At 42.8% G+C, this 19,621-nt stretch overlaps 1 protein-coding gene across 4 annotated transcripts in view; it reads left to right on the top strand.

Moving 5' to 3' along the window:
• The window catches only part of sgcz (sarcoglycan zeta), a 422,317-nt gene that overhangs the window by 331,043 nt on the left and 71,653 nt on the right, over positions 1 to 19,621 (top strand). For all 4 annotated transcript variants that reach the window (XM_079681302.1, XM_079681304.1, XM_079681303.1 and 1 more), the window contains exon 4: positions 17,902 to 17,989. In XM_079681302.1, coding sequence (XP_079537428.1) covers positions 17,902 to 17,989 — 88 coding nt within the window. The remainder of the gene's footprint in view (positions 1 to 17,901; positions 17,990 to 19,621) is intronic.

Here is a 19,621-nt window from a genome sequence, read left to right on the forward strand (position 1 = left end):
AACAATAAAGAATACAAATAACCTTTCACAAACAGGTATTTCATAACTGCTTACAGTAAGGAAGACATTTAAATTATTATTGGCTGTCACAGGCTGCTGTAAACTAAACACCACTCTCTCTGAGAACACCTCACTGAGTGATTGAACTCATATGTCTAACTTTCAGGTTTCTCTTTTCAGCCGCAGACCCCATGTCGCCTCTTTATGTGCGTTGTTAAGTTCCTCAAACTACTTGTGTACTTTAAAGCGGCTCGGCATCGTTAACAATTTGCGAGCGATTTTTCAAGTTGACCGTCTGTAGTATATAGTGCCGCGCACATATACCATCAGGACGTTACTGATGGGGTGCGGCTGCGGAGTGATACTGTGTGTATGCAAGTCCGCATCTAGGACTGATCTATGTATCATGGCTGTAGACCTGTTAAGTAATAAAGATACCTCATACAAAGGTCTACGGATACCTTATTACTCTCCATGACCTGCGGTCAACTATATAGAAAAAAGGACTATTACACCGTCTTTCTTGAACAATCCGAAGTGTTGCCAAATGTTTGATTTGTAGGTATTTTTCGATGCGCTGTTTTTCTCTTTCTCCTCAACTTCCGTGTGTGTTGATAACTGAGACTCTCGGCGTCCGTAGTGGCGAAGCCAATATCAAAGATCTTCTCTGCTGAGCGTTGACAAGATGAGGGGATTTTATATGAATGAATCGTTTTTTTACCGATGCAAAGACGCTACGCAATCGATGCATCGCAAGTTCAACCCGGTTCAACCCAAACTGTAGCCGATGTGCACTCTTTCAACCGGTGCACTCGCATCTGGGACGTTTATGCCGGTGCACCGATGCAAATCGGTGAATTTTAACATCTCTAGTGTGCAGGGATTTGATACTCACTAGTGGATCTGCAAAGTATGATTACTGTTTAAAATATGGTGTTTGTGTTGAGGGGAAGTCCCCTTAGACGAGCACATTGAAGCCGACTTGCCTTGACTAAGAATGACATCACTGCCTATGTTTTGATATATTTGTTAAAATGGTGGATCAGTGGTGCTTCCCCAATGTCTTCAGGAGTTCTTCCTGTTACACAACTATAGGTTACTTACGTAACCCCAGTTCTCAGAGTAACATGAAGTGAGATGTCTCACTATGGGATGCGCCTCAACGCGTATGCAAACAGAAGCATCAATCTCATTACGCCAATCCTGATTGGCTGGTGATCTTGACGTCTACGTCAGGGAATCCACCCACCCTATAAGTAGCTTGCGCTACGACGCAGCGTCATACAAAATAAGCACCTCTTCTCGCTTCGCCTTAGCAAGAAGGGCCGTCTGGTGAGACATCTCACTTCATGTTACTCTGAGAACTTGGGTTACGTAAGTAACCTATAGTTCTCATTCATAACACTCCGTTCGATGTCTCACTATGGGATATTGAAACTCCCGTATTGCTAGACATGCTTATCTCGAAAATCACCAAAACAACCAGAACTTAACAGGTAGAACCCTGTCTCAACACGGGGCCCAGCACTGCGCGGGCCACACTTGGATCAGAGACATATAGCCTGTAAAAGCGGACAAAAGTGAGCGGTGAGGACCAGCTCGCTGCTGCACAAATGTCTTGGATGGAAACACCCTTGAACAAAGCCCAGGATGTAGCCAGTCCACGAGTAGAATGAGCACGCAGGCCCGTTGGTGCCTGCAAACCCTGACTCGTATAAGCCAGAGCAATCGCTTCCACAATCCAGTGTGAGAGCAGTTGCCTGGTAACGGGCTTGCCCTTCTGAGGGTTAGCCCAGGATATAAAGAGTTGGTCATTGCAACGAAACTCTTTTGACCTGTCCATATAGGTGCGTAAAGCACGAACTGGACACAGCAAATTCAGCCGCTGTTCCTCAGAGGAACACAGCGGCGGAGAAAATGCCACAATGTCAATGGGGGTACATGAGCCAACCACCTTAGGTACAAAGGCAGGGTTGGGCTTCAGCAACACTCTCGTTTGCCCCGGGGCAAACTGAGTGCATGAAGGGTGTACAGAGAGCGCATGAATGTCACTGACTCGCTTGGCAGATGCCAGAGCCAGTAACAGCACTGTCTTCAGTGACAGGTGTTTCATGTCAGCTTCTTCCAGGGGTTCAAATGGAGGTTGAGTGAGCCCATCTAAAACCACTGCCAAGTCCCATAAGGGCACCAGTGACCTGGAAACAGGGAGGAGCCTGCGAGCCCCTTTCATAAAACGGCAGACCAAAGGATGTTGGCTAGCCGTCTTTCCCTCAAAGCCCACATGGCATGCAGCAATAGCAGCCAGGTAGACTTTGATCGTAGAGAAAGCTCTGTGTTTATCAATTAGGTCCTGTAGAAATGATAAAATAACCCGACAGGACATTGAAAAGAGATGTGTCCTTTTTGAAGGCACCACTCCTGAAACACCCTCCACTTACAGTCATAGAGAGACCTGGTGGAGGAAGCTCTTGCACTCTGAATAGTGTTTATCACCTTCTGAGGGAGCCCCACTGTATTCAGATTGTACCACTCGCGGGCCAGGCCCATAGTGCCAAGCGCTCTGGGTGTGGGTGAAAGATCGCCCCCCCCCCGCCTGAGACAGTATGTCCCTGCGTAGTGGGAGCTACCACGGCTGTCCGCACAGCAGCTGATATATCTCCGCCAGCCAGTACATTGCAGGCCAGGAGCTATCAGGATCAGTGTGTGGTGTTGGATGTAGAGTCCAGTCTGCATATAGTGGTGCACCTCTGGACAGCAGATCTGCCCCGAGGTTCATCACTCCTGGTACGTACGTCGCTCTCAGAGAGAGGAGACGTCCGCAGCTCCATAAGATCAGTTTGCGTGCCAGCATGTGTAACTGGAGAGAACGCAAACCCCCTTGGCGGTTTATATACGATATTGTGGTCGTGTTGTCTGTCCTCACGAGGACATGATGTCCTCTGAGAAAAGGCAGAAAGCGTTTCAGGGTGAGGAACACCGCTAAAAGCTCCAGATAATTTATGTGTGACCGTTGGAGGTCTCTGCTCCAGAGACCCCTCACAGGTCGACCTTCGTATATACCCCCCCAGCCCGTCAGACATGCGTCTGTGGTGACCACCTTCTGCGATAGGACAGCACCCATAGGCATGCCCCGTACTAGAAAAGTCGGGTGCAGCCAGTGGCGCGGTGCCATTACGCATTTCATAGTGAGCGTCCCAGTCGTACCACCAGGATGGCTGACGCCATGAGCCCCAGTAACCGCAGACATAATCTGAAGAGAACATATTTGCCTAGCCTGAAATGAGTGAGGCAAGCTCTGAAGGCTTTCTCTCTTTCTGCTGACAGGCGGGCTGTAAAGGGCACCAAATTCAGGTGTAGGCCCAGGAAGAGTCTGGGCTGGGGACAACATGCTCTTTTCTGTGTTTATTACGAAACCCAGATCGAGCAGGTGTTTTACGAGGACATTCGTCTGCGTAATAGCCTCTTGCTCCGACTGTGCGAGAAGCAGCCAGTCGTCCAAATAAGTTGCCAAGCGAATACCCTGTTGTCTTAACGGGGCTATCGCGGCTTCCGTACACCGTACAAACACTCGCGGGTTGAGAGACAGACCGAAGGGAAGTACTCTGTACTCGTAACAGACACCCTGAAAGGCGAACCTCAGATATTTCCTATGTGGGTAATATACTGGGATGTGGAAATACGCATCTTCAGGTCGACTGATGTGAACCAGTCGTGTTGGCGCACGAGACGCAACAGAGATGTGTGAGTGAGCATTCTGAATTTGTATCTTTTGAGAAATTTGTTCAGAGCTCTCAAATCTAGTATAGGCCGAATTCCATTCCCTCCCCGTTTGGGAATGAGGAAATACTTGGAATAAAAGCCGCTCTAACTCTGTTCGGCGGGTATTATCGATATAGCCTTCTTTTCTAGTAGCGAGAAAATCTCTTGCTCCAGAATATGGGCCGAATCTCCCCGGGCTTGTGAATACAGAATGCCCGAGAAGCGAGGGGGGGTGACAGCGAATTGGAGCCTGTAGCCCCGTGTTACTGTCTTGTAAACCCAGGCAGAATCTGTGAGCATCTTCCACTTTTCGCTCCTTAAAGCGAGCGAAGATGTCACATCTCTGTCGTCTCCCCTCTGTGTCTTTATTTGTTGTGTTATGGGGTCCTCTAGTGTCTGAACACGGTGGTACCCCAGGTTGACAACCCCGGCCGACACTGCGCATGCGCGTGGCGGTGGTGCCTTCACAGTCCCGTCTAATGTCCGCCTTTTGAGAGAGGCCGTAGACGCTCTCAAAAGAGGGGTAGACGACGGACTGTTTATTGTTTTGTTTTTTTTCTTTTCATTTTTATTGACTGCGCCCTTGGCTTCAAGCCTCGAAACGACAGTGGAAAATGATTTATTAGGAAACAATAATGATGACATGTGTTTGTGTGATTTAAACAGGCAGCGGAACTTGCTGTCTTTGATGTTAAGTCCATTTCCCTCATGGCGCGAACTTGAGGATGACGTTCTGGCATCACTCGAGGCGGCGGGAAGATGGGGGCATGATGGCACCCCGAAAACACATGAGCATCTAACACTGGAACGTGTTCTGGAGCTGGGGAACAGGGAACTTCCAGCAGAGGAGGCTGTCAGGCCGCCCGCTTCTTCTTCCTCACCTGGTGGCTGAAAACCTGGGTCGGCTGTGTCTGAGCGGCAGCTGCCGGAACCGGAGATCTTCTTGGCAAGCTCAACCTCGCCTCGTGCCTGGGATGGGGGCCGGGACGGGCTGTGGTCTCTGCTGCTTCGGTATCTTGAACCGGGCAGGACGTGAGGCAGCTTGAGTGAAGGCCTGCCGCAGGACCGTTGAAGGTGGTGGCTGGACCCTTCGGGGGAGACAGAGCTGGAGAGCCTCGTCTTCCTTCTTTTTTGATTCGCATCTCCGCTGCATCGAAGCTGGAGCGGAGCCATATGCCCTCGGGAACAATAGGCATGTCCAGAACATCCTCTTTTTCCCGGTCTGGAAGGTTCGTCAGGTTGAGCCACCTGGCTCTCTCCTGTACCACCATAATTCCCAGTGCTTTGCCCGTGGCTTGGACTGCACAGCGCTGCACACAGAGTGTCCATGATCGCTGCGATCTTGTCCCACACGGCAGGCTCAGGTTTGCTCGACAAGTCTTCGCAGAACTCCGCCTGGTAGGCGGTCAGCAGCAAGGAGACGTTGAGTTGCCTGGCGGACAAAGCTGCGGCTTTATAGCCCGTTCGGTCATCGCTGACTGAAAACGGTCTGCCTTTGCCGGTAGCGTGGGGTTCCTGCTCGGTGTCGAAGCCAGCCTCGGTTGGAGGTGGGCTGCCACCAGCGGTTCCATGGGCGGCATGCGGAGCAGGCCGAGCCTCTCCATACCGTCACGGTCCAGGGAGGAGGCACCCTGGATTGGGGCCTTGTTGCTGAAAGGGCGGTCTCTCCAGGAGACCGACATCTCGTACAGCAACTCCGGAAAGACTGGAAGGAGCTGCCTCTTCGTCCTCGCTGCTTGGGGCAATTGATTCCCTCGTAGCGAGATCTGGTGGTCTCCTTGGCCACTTCAGGCCATGGGATGTCCAGCCTGGACGCAGCGCGTTGGCACACGGCTTGCAAGTCCATACTTAGGCAGGGCGAAGCTGGTGTGCTTTCGTCAGGGAGAGCGGACATCGCTCCCGGCTTTGCAGCCTGAACCGATGAAACAAAGATGTTATCGTCTTGCTCATCCGAGTCGGACAGGAGGAACTCAGAGGCATCCTCTTCTTCCTCCATATAGTCCAACTCCAGGACATCCTCCGCGGGTGGAACCATGTTGAGGTCCAGTTGGGAGCCCCAGCTTGACACAGCGTGGGGCTCCGGTTCAGCGGCTGCCGCTGTCATTGAGCCCCAGCCTGACACAGCGCGGGGCTCAATCTCTGCGGCGGACGCCACCATGTCTTGATTGCCGGCCGGCGAATCAGCGGACATGAGGGGGTCCTGTCCCGACAAGCTAGCTTGGTGTGCTAGCCGTCGGCGGAGGCTCTTAATGGTGAAGCGGGCACAATGCCCGCACGAGCCTGGGTTATCGATAGCCTCCTGGGCGTGTTCCAGCCCGAGGCAGGACAAGCAGAAGTTATGTGAGTCTGTGCCTGAGATCTTAAACCCGCAGCCGCATAGCCGAGCCTCCGAGTCCCTGACTCCTCTGGTGTGAGGGAGAGAAGGGTCCATCTTTGTTCGCCGGGGTGTCGGCGTGGATTGGACACGCTAGTAACAGGTACGTTACCGAGAAAAAAATCCAACCTTGTCGTTAATCCGAAAGGAAAAAGCGACGGCGTAGATTTTATTCTTTAAAGAATATTAACTGGTGTGTTAATACCTTTTGCTTTTATCTCCGTCTCCTCTGGTGTGAGAGACAAAAGAGAACGTCCTCGCTACCGTGGTGTCGGTGTGGAGGGAAGAAAAACTAATAACAGGTATGGTACTAGCTTGAAGAAAAAAATCAAACCTTACCGTAATTTTAAATGAAAGAAACGGCGAGGCAGATTACAATATTAACTGGTGTGTTAATATTGTTCAGTCTTCTTGCAAAGCAAAAAAGTAACCGGCAAGCGCCCGTCGACCGAATGTTAGCTTTGGGTTCAGTCTGTGGACCGTTAAGCTGGCCCGGCTACTGATAATTCGAGATGTGCTCTGAAGCGAGAAGAGGTGTTTGAATGATGCTGCGTCGTAGCGCAAGCTACTTATAGGGTGGGTGGATTCCCTGACGTAGACGTCAAGATCACCAGCCAATCAGGATTGGCGTAATGAGATTGATGCTTCTGTTTGTATACGCGTTGAGGCGCATCCCATAGTGAGACATTGAACGGAGTGTTTTGAATGAGAACTGCCTATTAAAAAAACAATGTGTGAAACTGAATGTTTTGTGATTCAACCCAGTGATGAACTGTCCTCTTGTCAGAAAATTAAAGTGTTCCTTCCACCTCTGCATAAAATGAGAGCACATAGATGGTGAATGGATTGTTTGTCATCTGAGTTTTCAAAATGAGCTAATTGCTTTTATCAAAACCCTGGTATTTGTCCTAACCTTTTGCTTCTAAAACAGGTCAATATCCCAGCAAACACTGCAGATGTGTCCTGTGTATTTAAAGCAGAAAAATAAACAATGTATTTTGAAGTGAGTCACAGACTACGAACTTGGCTTGCAATTCTGAGCGTTCAAATACTGTTTTTCCTTTATTGCCTACTGGTTCTTATCATATCCAACATGAAACTTTCCCAATAATATGTGACTTAAGCCAAAACAGGATGAACAGTATTCTCAAATGCTATGCTTAAGACCATTATATGAAAATGCATTTCTGATTACTAATCTAAATTGTTATGTAAAACTCCCTCAGATGTATTTTATCTCTATGCCCTCAGGTTGCAAGGTATCATTTGTAAAACCTCACCTAGAGGTTAGTTTTTGCAAATCTCTATAATACGAAATACATGTGTAGAAACTCTAAGCTTTTTTTTGCCAGAGGCTTCAACAAAATGCTCCTCTCACCACAGATTAAATTGCATTTATAGAATCACATTAATATATGGGCATTTGGATTTATTCAGAAATCATTCATATGTTGGTGAGAACAAGGTAAATCATCATAGCTGTCTATCAGACAATATAATCACAGTAGCAAGGGTATCTAAGGAAGGTGTAGGCCTACATGTTCTGTATGTAATCCGGTGTTTTTTGCGAGATAACCTTGATTATGCATAGTAATAAGTATTTGACATAAACAACCTCCAATTTGTGGTGGATATAACAAAGGTGGTCTATCTTACTTACATATCCTGTAGTATTTCTCTCTCCAGTTAACACCTTTTCCTAGAGCCCTGTGACTGGACCCTTAAGCACCATACATTATAGTGGAGAAGCAGAAAGTAGAGGGCTGACGTAGCGGCTTCTGTTTATAGATCTATTTGGTGTGTCTATCCCTAAAACAAATGTTCTGCGGTTTACCCTCCTCCGGCTTGCCTCTTTATCTTGCTCTCCCTCCTTCTCCCCTTCCCCCATTTTGAGATTTATCACTCTGCAAACCTGAAGCCGGGAGGTCCCTGCTTACCTCTGCTTCCTAATCCCGCTTACAACACTCTCTTTTGATATGCCTTTTCTTACATTCTTCCTCTTATTCGACTTACTTTTACCCCAAATGAACCACACCCATGCAACACCTCCCTGACTTTTTCTACCTTTCTTTATCCATTTGCACCTTTTCCCCTCTGGTAAATTGCAATCCATTCTCTTGGTATCGGTCTGCCAGAGAGAGCAATGGTGCTTGGTGGCACAGCGGAGCACTGAACCCAAAAAAACACAACTAGAACACCCATTATATGGATATGTCAGTGCTTTCCAAAAACCTGCATCTCCACTCAGTCAACTTTTCGTGAATAGGAACAAAAGCAGCAATGCATTCTACCTTGCAGGACTTCCTGATTTCTAACAGTGCAGACGCTTTTCTGCTTGCTCTTGCCTCTGCTTATTTTTTTATGCTGATTTTCCTATTTTTCTTTTCTGAAAACTTCGAGCAGCGGCTCCTGGACATTAACGTATCACTGAGACAGTTATTCTTTGTAAATAGATGGAGGGTTTCAGCCATATTTCTAAAATGCTACGACGACCTCAGTCTTACAGTAGCGTGGCCTAGCAACAGCTAAAGCCTGATAGGCTACTGCATGCTATTTAGCTTAAGCTAGTTGGTAGCAAAATGTCTCCGTTCTCTACAGATGACTTCCACAAACTTCTACAGAAGATGGCCGTGTTGGAAATGAAAATGCAACGGTTGGAAGTTAACGTGGAAGTGAATGGACTAGGTTTGAATGACACCACTTTACCAGTGATGCAAAAGAACGGAAAAGGGCATGCTAACTTACAGCTAGTTAGTAGCTACAAGGATTCCAAGGAACAGGAGGGCTTTGTACCCAACCCAGTCTCAGGGCATTTCGTGTTATAGTCACGACATTTAATCTATTGATTCGTATTCACCAACACGATTTCCCCCTTTTTTTCGTGTCACACAGAATGATTTTAAAAGCAATGTATTTATATTGGTAGTGTGTTTTGTGCCTGCACCACATATTTTTGTCTGATTATTGTTTTTATTTTAAATGGTATAATGTCTGACTTTTTTTGCCGTCCGCGAGCAAAATAAATGGGGCTCAGAGCCTCAGAATAGTGAAATCTGTATTTTTTAAATATTTTTTCCTTCTAATTTGTTATTCTTTTCTAACGGTTAAAAAGAGATGTCAATCATCAAAATCGACCAATGGGTTCCAGAGAAACGGCAAAGAACGCCCATTTCCACCAAAATCGCCCAGAGGTGGAGTTTTTTTTGCTAAATCTCTCTAAAAAGGTCAAATGTCACTTGTTTTGCGTCAATCTTGATACATGGTACTTATTATATGTTGTACTTTTGATTCCTAAAGCTTTTAGTCTACCATCCCATCATTCAAGGGTAGTTTTCACTGTAAGTAAAACATCATTTTTGGACGGACACTATAATTTACAGTTTTTTACTATGTTCAATCTGAATTTTCTTTAAAATAAAAAACATCTATATTGATTCTGACTTTTCTACATCCAACTCACAGGTTTATCATTACTTTGAGAAAAAAGATCATTAATTGTCCCCTTTTAGAAGTGTAGTTATGGTCATTGTTCTGGAAATGTCATTTTCGAGCCTTAGACCTGAAAAACAGGGATGGGGTTTAACAGGTTTGAATTTTTGTAAAGCACTTTGAATTGCCTTGTTGTTAGAAATGTGTGAAAAAGACAGCAACATATTTCTCATCTAGCTGCAGAGCTGGATTCATGTCCTAAATTATTTTAGGTCATTTTTGGGGGACTTGCATATACAGTATATGAATAGCACACACCTGCCCTGCTTGGTATGGTGACATAGAAACGTGTTATGCTGCATATGTGAATATAAAATGCATAACCGTGTGTCGGCAAAAATGCTCGCTGTTGACACTATGTAATCACAAAAAAACGTAACTTTTTGTTATTGTTTGTTATTTCAGGAGACTGGCATTTCACTGAATTTTGTTTCAAAGTTATTTGGCTTACATCTTGAATTTACTAAGACAGGCTTATCACAACTAATTATCAGAGATACTTTGAGTTTTGCAAGGACAATGCCTAATCTTGTAGCCAGCCTAAAGGAAAAACTCCCAATTATCTGAGTTTCTAGTAGCTAGTTTTCAAATGTGTATTTAAAGAAAGGGAACAATTAAGGCTCCATCTAGTTGAAATGCAAAGCAGATAGACCTGCATTTATTTTATTGCAACAATGAGTGTAATCTATGTTTTACAACAAATAAAATTGCATTTTTTTTTTTTACACACACAGCTCTGAAACAGCTGAAGTTAAAGTAACAAACCCAGTTTATTAAACATCCAACTGGACTGTTCTTTGTATTTTATGTCCGTCTAGGATTTTGATTTGCTACCAAACATAACAATCCAGCTGCCCTATTCAAGGTGACAATGTATTAGTCAGTTTAGGACCTGAGGGAAGAAGTTGTTCCTGAGACTCAGTGCTGACCTCTGGTTCTTTTTTCCGTACCTCAACAGGGAGAAAAAGCAGGTGTTTGGGAGCCTTAATGATTATTCAAGCCTTAATTCCTAATTCCTGAGTGGCAAACACCTGATTCTGCAGTCCTGGAAGGCTCTTGAGGCTGACAATTAGCAATCTCAGCTTATATTTTTTTAACTTGCAATATGCACACTGTAAAATTACTGGCTACTAGTTGCATGGATTTCACAGTAATTGACTGTAAATAGTTCACAGTAATTTACTGTAGATATTCTACAGTAAATTATAATAAAAGTACAACTAAATACTGTGACTTTACAGTTGCCATGCCCACGGAATTACTGTGATATAGCAGTACAGAGCTGTGGTATTATGGTACCTTGCTGTACATAAATTACAGTAATTACCTGTATGTTCACACTTTTACTGTAGAAGTAATGCAACACATTAGCCAGTAATTTACTGTAAATATAAAAAATGTATATAATACGATAATATATTGTAAATCTGACTAGTTAACTGGGATTGTACCATAACTACACAATTCAATCAGCTCAATCAACAAAGAAAAACAAAGAAAATGCCCATTTTAACTTTGTATTACTCCATTGAAGTGCAAAGTACATTTCACAGTGTCTTGGACATGTTGTTACCACCCCAACCTCTACTCCGTGGTAGTGGCTCGTGCTGAGACCCGCAACATTAAAGAATACACTGGTACTTGGTAACGAGCATGTATTGATAATCAGGCATTTTCTCACACAAGCGAAACCGGAAACAAAAAGAGGTCTGGAGGACTGGCCAAACGGAACAAACAGAAGGAGGGAACCCGAGCCAGCCACACCACGGACCGTAGAACCCAGAGCTCCCCCCCTAACCAGAAATCAAATATAAACCCTATGGGAAACAAAATAAAGCCGCAAAAACTGGACTACCAAGTCCTCCAGGCTAAACATAAACACATCTACAAAAATATGGCCTACAGTTCAAAATGGCAAAGAGGTATTCTAAGGAGAGTGTCTCCCGGTGTTAGGATAGGCGAGACATCCTTCTCCTCCAGCATCTCTTTATATATACACGGCTGAGTGGAATTTGGAACACCTGGGCAGAGGCGGAGCCAGGGGCAGACCAGGTGCACCTGTAGCAGGGAGACAGAAAAGAAAACAAGGAGAGGAGCACGTAACACATGTCCACACAGACATCCACTCAAAGTCAACAATTTTTCTGAAGAATGTGCTGACATGGGGGTTTAAATTGCCATGCCTCTTTTTGACTTACGAGCCCGTCTCAGGATTAATGCCCAGGAAGCACCTGAAAACAATAAGCCAAGACAACAATTTCAATTTTACATAGACGTGTTGCATCGTTTATTTTAAGGCACATGCAGCGGTGCCCCTTTTAATTTAAGTAAAACCTGCACCAAAGAAAGAAATGTGTATTTAAAGCCAAGCAAGAGCGATAAAAGCAAGAAAATCACTTAATTTGTTGTGTTATCACAGAGGATGGTCTGAATACAGTATTTTACTATGAAATAATACAGTAACATGTTGTGAAATCCTGGTAATCATTTCTCCTGTACATTCACAGTAATTAACTGTGCCTGTATTGATTTCCCTGTGAAATTCAAAATTACAGTATTATATTGTGAACATTACAGGTAAAGACTGAAGTGGTAAAACAGTAATTTATTGTAAAATATTACAGCTAAATATTGTGAAATCATGGTAATATTTTACAGTGCATGCTTAGTCGAAAAAAAAAAAATACGGCTAGCCAGAGCCACATGCCATGCTAACTTGTTATACAGTAGGGCTTAAACAACAGCTGACAGTGGCAGCCATGAGATAAGCAAATACAAGTAAATGCAGCTGCATAAAAGATTACATTTTAGACAATGAACACACTTTGGAAACATCAATATTTGCTCATAGAACAGTGATTTCAGTTCTGCTGCAAAACTGGCATCCAAATGAGGCTGTTAATTGCATAATTAAAATGGCCAGATCAATACAACTCCATATGACATTATTGTTGTAAAGAAACCTTGAAGATCTTCAGCAACTTATTCATGATGTTTATTGTGTCTGACATAGAGGTCTGAAATAATTGCAGTAATTTAGGAAAGGGCAAGCTCGATAATTGTTTTGCTTGGGCCTAAAATAATGTATTATGCAAATGTACACACACAAAACAAACACACACACACACACACACACACACACACACACACACACACACACACACACTTCTGACATGTCTTGACCGGCTAAGCTCATGCCAGCTGTCACTTGAAGATTTAAATTGATCAAATTGATCTCAAAACTGTTGACACAAGGCTTGTACGGGACGCGGATGACATATGAAATAGTTGGTAAGGCCCCTTAGTCCAAAGGGTGACTCTTCAGCATATTAAGCAAAAGTACCAAGAGAGTAAGATTGTCAGAACATCAGAAAACAACAAATAAGCACTGCACACCAACATACATCACTTGTTTAATAGTCCTTGCTAATTAGTGGAAAAGGTAATGGCAAGCCACAGCTGGCCCTTGATCACACGCTGCTTGATTTGTATTCTGTTTAAGATTGGATAATAAACAACCCATCACCCCATCTTGCTCTTAGGCCTGCACAATATTGCTAAATCTGACATTTTGTTTCTGCAATATGCATTAAAGCTATAAGGTCTAGATTTCTCTTTTTTGAGGTGGTCGGTGGTTCCTTTTGATGAATGCATGTTATAAAAATCAGCTTGTAGACAAATAGGTGGTTGTAATCAATATTTGTGTAATGCATTACATTTCAGTGACCCCAAGTAGCCAAAAGAACAGTTTTTGGATGTTTGAAGTATATGGAAATAGCTAATCAATAACACAGAACATTGAAAAGCATGTCCTTTTCATGTCTTTCAATGTTGTTAAAAAAGAAATGCTCGTACCATAGTTTCAATTTGTGACATGTTTCATATCTGGACTGACCTGGACAAAGTTCACACTGAGTGGCCGGCAGACAGGTAGACTGGGCTTTTGGACAGTCAAAGAGAAAGGAAGAGAATATCACGGACCAGAGATAACAGGGCTGGAGGCTTTTTGTTAAACTGACAGGTAAAAGTATATCCTGTTAAGCCCATGTCCCTGCCTTTTATAAAGAGAGATGGACAGTCATTGAGACAGACGCTCGCATCTCACTACACTCAGGCGGGCTAAAAGCAGTTATTAGGCTGATGGCAAAGATGAATCAACTAAATGTATCTTGCATGAGGCTTGCTGCTGAGACGGATACTGTGGATGTAGATAGTCCGTCAGGAAGGCTGAAAGCACTTATTAGATTGATGACTCTAATAACACAAATAAATAACCCATCAGATCACTTATGACCTTCAGTCCAGACCTGTATAGGCTGACAGTGAGACAGGCGTTAAGTTAGTGAGACAGCCAGTGAGACAGGTAGACATAATGACCCATCTCTACTGCTGGCTGGAGGCTGAGAGGATGAGCTCCAGCAACAGTCCACGGCTTATTATTACCTGACTAATTACACTGGCTACTTCAGGCTGGCAGCTCTATGCCGGCATTAATAATCAAAGTGAAATTAAACTATTAACTGAATTAATGGCGCTGTGGTGTACGTTGTGTATCTCACAAGAGAGAGCACGATGCATGTGCCTTCAGTGTGTTTATTGGTGCCTCTCGGCACATTTCACATGATGAGGGGAGATTTATGAGCGAGACTCTAAACACAAAAGCCAGAGGGACAATCCAAAGAGCAGCAGAGGGAGGTAAACAGAGAAGTGATCTGAACACAAAGTAAACATCACAAATGATGCTTCGTACGTGAGGAAATGCTACATGATGATAATCATTTTTTAAATATATTTCATATACATTTCTCTGTATGGTGATTTGCCAGCCGTGCAGTGGCAAGAAACGAGGCATGGTTTAAACACTTTGCTCTCTTTTGTTTTACTGGTTTTGTCACTTTTTCATGTGAACAACTGTGTTCCAGACTGTGAAATCATTTCAAGAAAGAAAATCTCAATTTTTTAAGTTTAAGCTCGCTCTCCCTTCAAATGAAAGACAGCGTTTCGCCATCTTTGAGAGAAGCCTTTAAGAATCGGCTGTCTTCTTACCTTCCCACCCTTTTACCCGCCTTAAATCTTACTACTACTTTTCTCTGCAATCTAATCTTCTAAACCTTTAGTATCACTTACCTTGATAAATGAACCAATTTCCTAAAATACTTTTTGTACGCTTGTTGTTACGCCATGTTAAACTTTATTTGTTTGTTTTTTATTTCAAAATGGGCCTGTTACCACCGCCAATGAGGTTTTGTATTCGGTTCTGTCTGTTGGTTTGCTTTTGGTTTGTCTGCTTGTCAGCAGGATCATGAAACATTTAAAGACATATAGCCCCATTTTAACTAAACTTTGTAGAAGGGTGAACCATTGGCCATGGAAGAACACATTATATTTTGGAGCAGATCCTAATCATGGTGCTGATGCAAAGATTATCTTTTAATTATAACAGCCTTGGAGAATGTCTGAGCTCACTGAGAGCCCTAACTGTCTCCATGTGACTGCATGAGGATATCAATGTCTGTAGATAGAATTATAAATATATTACGATAATGCATTTCACATAGGCTAACTGGTTATGGGAAGGTGCTGTAAGATGCATTCAAATGTATGTCATTGTATGTGAAGAGGGTTCTGAAGATTGTATTGAGGCATATCTTAGATTGAGTCAGTTTAAATATTTGGTGACAGTCACTATAAGACTGTGTGTATGTGTAGCCTACATGTTCATCATTGACACAGCAGCTGCGGCCTGCAACTTGCATAAAATAGTGGCCTTGAGATATTTTCCTGTATTCTTAGTATGTATCCATACACACACACACACACACACACACACACACACACACACACACACACACACACACACACACACACACACACACACACACACACACACACACACACACACACACACACACACACACACACACACACACACAAACACACAGTAACTTCACAGAGTGTGTAATAATAATTCCATCAACCAACAACATCAAACAATGTAGAGATCGTGTACGCATCACCTGATGGATTCATGTAAAAGATTGCAGATCCATCATGCAGGGCAATAAACTTTTCAGTATAACTCCAAAAGAATGAACATCAAACTAATATTAAAATGAGTAAAACTTCAAACCGTCATCAAACCTCAAGAAAAACCTCACTGAAGATCAGAGCTTTCATGGCTTTAATGTCACATAAAGCTAGCTCAATAGGTCTGTATAAGCAGCAGCTCTATACAAGTCAGTTTGATACACATATGTTCCTTTGCTGAACTTATGACACGGCATGTTTCTGCACATTAACCATTGATCCACGCAGAATATTCATCCCAAAAGCACTTTTTTCAACTATCACAGTGAAGAAGACTGCAAACACAGAACATGGATTTTAAAATAAAGTGTGAAATGTATGAATTGTTCATTAACGAACACAGGCCCAGTCTATGTTGGTATGATGAAAAACGCTATAGTCCTTTCTATATGCGATGTGGCGTATGATGTATATACAAATGTGAGAAGTGGTTACCAAGGTAATAAGGAGCTCACGATTCGATGCGTGGGGTTTTGAACTGTAATAATTGTTGATTGCCCGAGGTGGAAATGAACACTTTTTGCATCAAGAAGCACAGTCCATATTGTTACCTGCTCCTGCGTGTTCCTTCAGCCCCAACAGTCAGATTGTTTGTCTTCAATCAGCTGTTGTATAAATAGACATTAGCAGCTGTTTAATATGCAGCAATTATTTACAGCCCTAATTTCCATGCATCTGCATATGGGTGCTTAATCAAATGAGATTCCCCATCTACGGCTGCACTTCCAAATGACAGAGTCCTGCACTAAATGAATAGGATCAGGCCTGTTCATGCACACTGCCCATTGAGCTGGAATGATTGGAGGCACATTACATCTGCTGTGCTTTACAAAGCTCCCATCCCTCTTAACAGAGTGGAAAGATAATATAGTGAAGCCTATCACACGCCCCGTTGACAAAGATTCATCCAGCATACATGGATTAGGTATCCAATGAGAGTGGCAATACACAACAAACCTCGCGGAGCACTCATTTGTTGTTTGGAAAATTTGTTACCTGACTCTGTGTGAGTGGGTGGTTTTTTAATTGTGTTGTGTGTACTGTTTATTCAGTGTCTTTGTGTATGCTTTTAGTGTGTGTGTTCTGAAAGTCCCTCACACTTTTCCCCTGGTCTGTGTTTGTGCTTGTGATGAGCTCATCCCCAGGAGACCCTGGATGCTTCAAATTAGAGAACAGACAGGTGTGACATATTATAAATTTGGTCTTGACTTGCAGAAGCAATGAATATCCATCCAAAAGAAAAGCAAAACAAAAAGGGGTGATAGAGGCCGTCTGAGAGAGAATAGGATGGAGGAATAGTTGGGGAAAAAGAGGAATCTTTCCATTTTAACGGATCAACGATTTTCCAATTTGATCAACATTCTCATTTGGAATTCAGACTTGAATGCAGCAAGATATTAATTTGGGGAATCAAGAGAGAAATTGGGTCACCTGTGAGCTATTCATTTCACGCCGCCAAAACAAATAAGCAATTTAAAAGATAGAGGGAGAGAAGTGAAGGGAAAGAGAATCAAAATAAATTCATGTAAGTGCAGAGATATAATGAAAGGGGGAAAGAGAAAAGCAAGGTAAGAAAAGTTGGTTAAGACTGTAAGTACGATGATTTTACTCACTGCGAAAAAGATAAGGTGAGGGGCAAAGAGATAGAGAGAGACAGTCAGCTGTTAGATTGAATTTGGAACTTAATGAAAATAGCAGACCCAGGGTTTAGCATTCATTGCAACACACAGCCACCGAATGTAAACCGATTTAGGCAGCGTGTGTGGCTCCATCAGAATCTTAAGAGAGGAGCAGAGGTCATGGTCACAGTTGCATTAAGCTCATTTATGTTGAGAATAATTGCTCTTTTGCGCACAACTGAAAAACAAGCAAACACACTGACAGACAGGAGGCTGTCTTGAATACATTATGCAAATGTGATGCGGAGTATGGCTGAAGTGAGGGAGTCAAGTGTGAACTGTGAATGTTCTTACAGTTTAGGGCAGTATTGGTTATAAAGTTAATACAGTATTGACTGGTGCCTGGAAGGGCAAGTGTAGAGGCTACAGGGGAGAGAAAGAACGCAAGGAGCATGTGTGTTGGTATGGAAACTAAAGGTATATCATTATACACAGATTTGTATGTGACTGAGAAAGAAATATTACCACTTTCTGTTTTCATAACCACCTTTTTCCCTCTTCTTCCCTCTTTAGGACAGTCCATTGATCATACAGTCGGACAGAAATGTGACAGTCAATGCTAGGAACGATCAGGGACAACTGATGGGTCAGCTAACCGTGGGTAAGAAGCATAAACACACACACACACACACACACACACACACACACACACACACACACACACACACACAAACAAACACAAACAACATAATTCATGGGTGGTAAACTTTTTCTTTCAAAACAACCTTCAAACCGGATCATTTCTCCAAGACAATCAGGTCTATTGCTTTGTTTTTGCTTGAATTCCTAAATGCATTTTACCTCCTTCTGTTTACCAAACTAAATGCTATCTTTTTCCATTAGTGCATCTCACTGAGGCTGACAGCCGTGCTGTTTCCTCAACTAAATCATTTTTTTTCTAAACTCTCATTGGATTAGCGAGGGCCCAGTGTATTATGGAAGACGTCACTCAGAGAACATATAATGACATAATAACTTGAACAAAGTTTGAGGATATAGCTAAAAAGATTATGAATTGATCAGATACTTTAAAATGTGCATATGGAAATCCTTAGTAAATATAAAGTATGTGTGTACTGTACCAAGCTAGTGTTTTCAGAGTTCAGGAAAAAAAGAGAGATATTTAAACCATGGCTAAAGAAAGACAGCTAAAAGGAGATCAAGTAGCACAGGGGTCAGATAAACAATACAAATCAGTGATCAGTGAATTCTGATTTAAAAAAACAAAAAACTAAAGAGGCCTGATGGTGTTAGAAAACAAGTTAAATTGATTTACTTCAAGAAGATGTTAGAATTGTGTGTTCTAAAAACTGCGATTGGAGCCACCAAGATTACAACAGCTAAAACTGGAGTTCACAGCAGGTTAAATATAAAATGGAGTTATCTGTGAACTTTTGTTCCTTTTTTATTGTCCCTTTTTTAAACTCTTTATTTGAAAAACAGTAGCCACTGGAGCGGTCAGCACCGAGCCCTTTAGCATTTACTCATTTTTAGACTTTAATGTGCTACAAGGAGGCCTTGCTAGAATGTCATGTACTCCCTTAGAATATGACTGGACATGAGCACTTAAGGTCAATGCAGGTAAATGGAGTTTAGGAATGTGATTGCAGCAAGGTCTTGCTCTTGTATTCATACTGGACTGTAACGCTATATTTTCATCTTCTAGTCATCTTAAAATAAAAAATAAAAAGCTCCTTTGTAGATGATTTTAACTTTGGACTCTCAAACATTTGCCACAGTGTTAGTTGCTTTGTCTTATGATTTTTGATGAGCTTATTTACTTACAGCACACACATTGACGTGGCAATAATACATTTAAGGAAAATCAGGCCATCCACTTTCAGGCCAATCCGACTATTTTTTTTAATTCCTGTTGTTTAACTGCTTTTCCAATCTTGCACATAATTGCTTGTCACTAAACTACCCAGTGCTTTTGTAATATCATGAAATATTTACAGAAATTCATAATGTTTTAGGCCACTCTAGGCTTTGTTTACAATGATTTTGTCCCAACTTTTGGCATTTTTATCGACTAAAAATAAATCAACTAGTTAGTTATCATTATTTATTGATTTTAATGAACCTGCGAGTGAGATAGGTACTTGTTGATGCCGACAGAAACATTGTCAGATGTGATTTGACGAGCATTCAAATGTTATCAGTGTTTGAGCAGTGGACTGTGTGGTTGCATTTAAAAATGTAACATGAAGTGCATCAAATTACCTCTCAGTGC

The sequence above is a fragment of the Notothenia rossii genome (assembly GCF_949606895.1).
Source record: "Notothenia rossii genome assembly, chromosome: 1".
Lineage (NCBI taxonomy): Eukaryota > Metazoa > Chordata > Actinopteri > Perciformes > Nototheniidae > Notothenia > Notothenia rossii.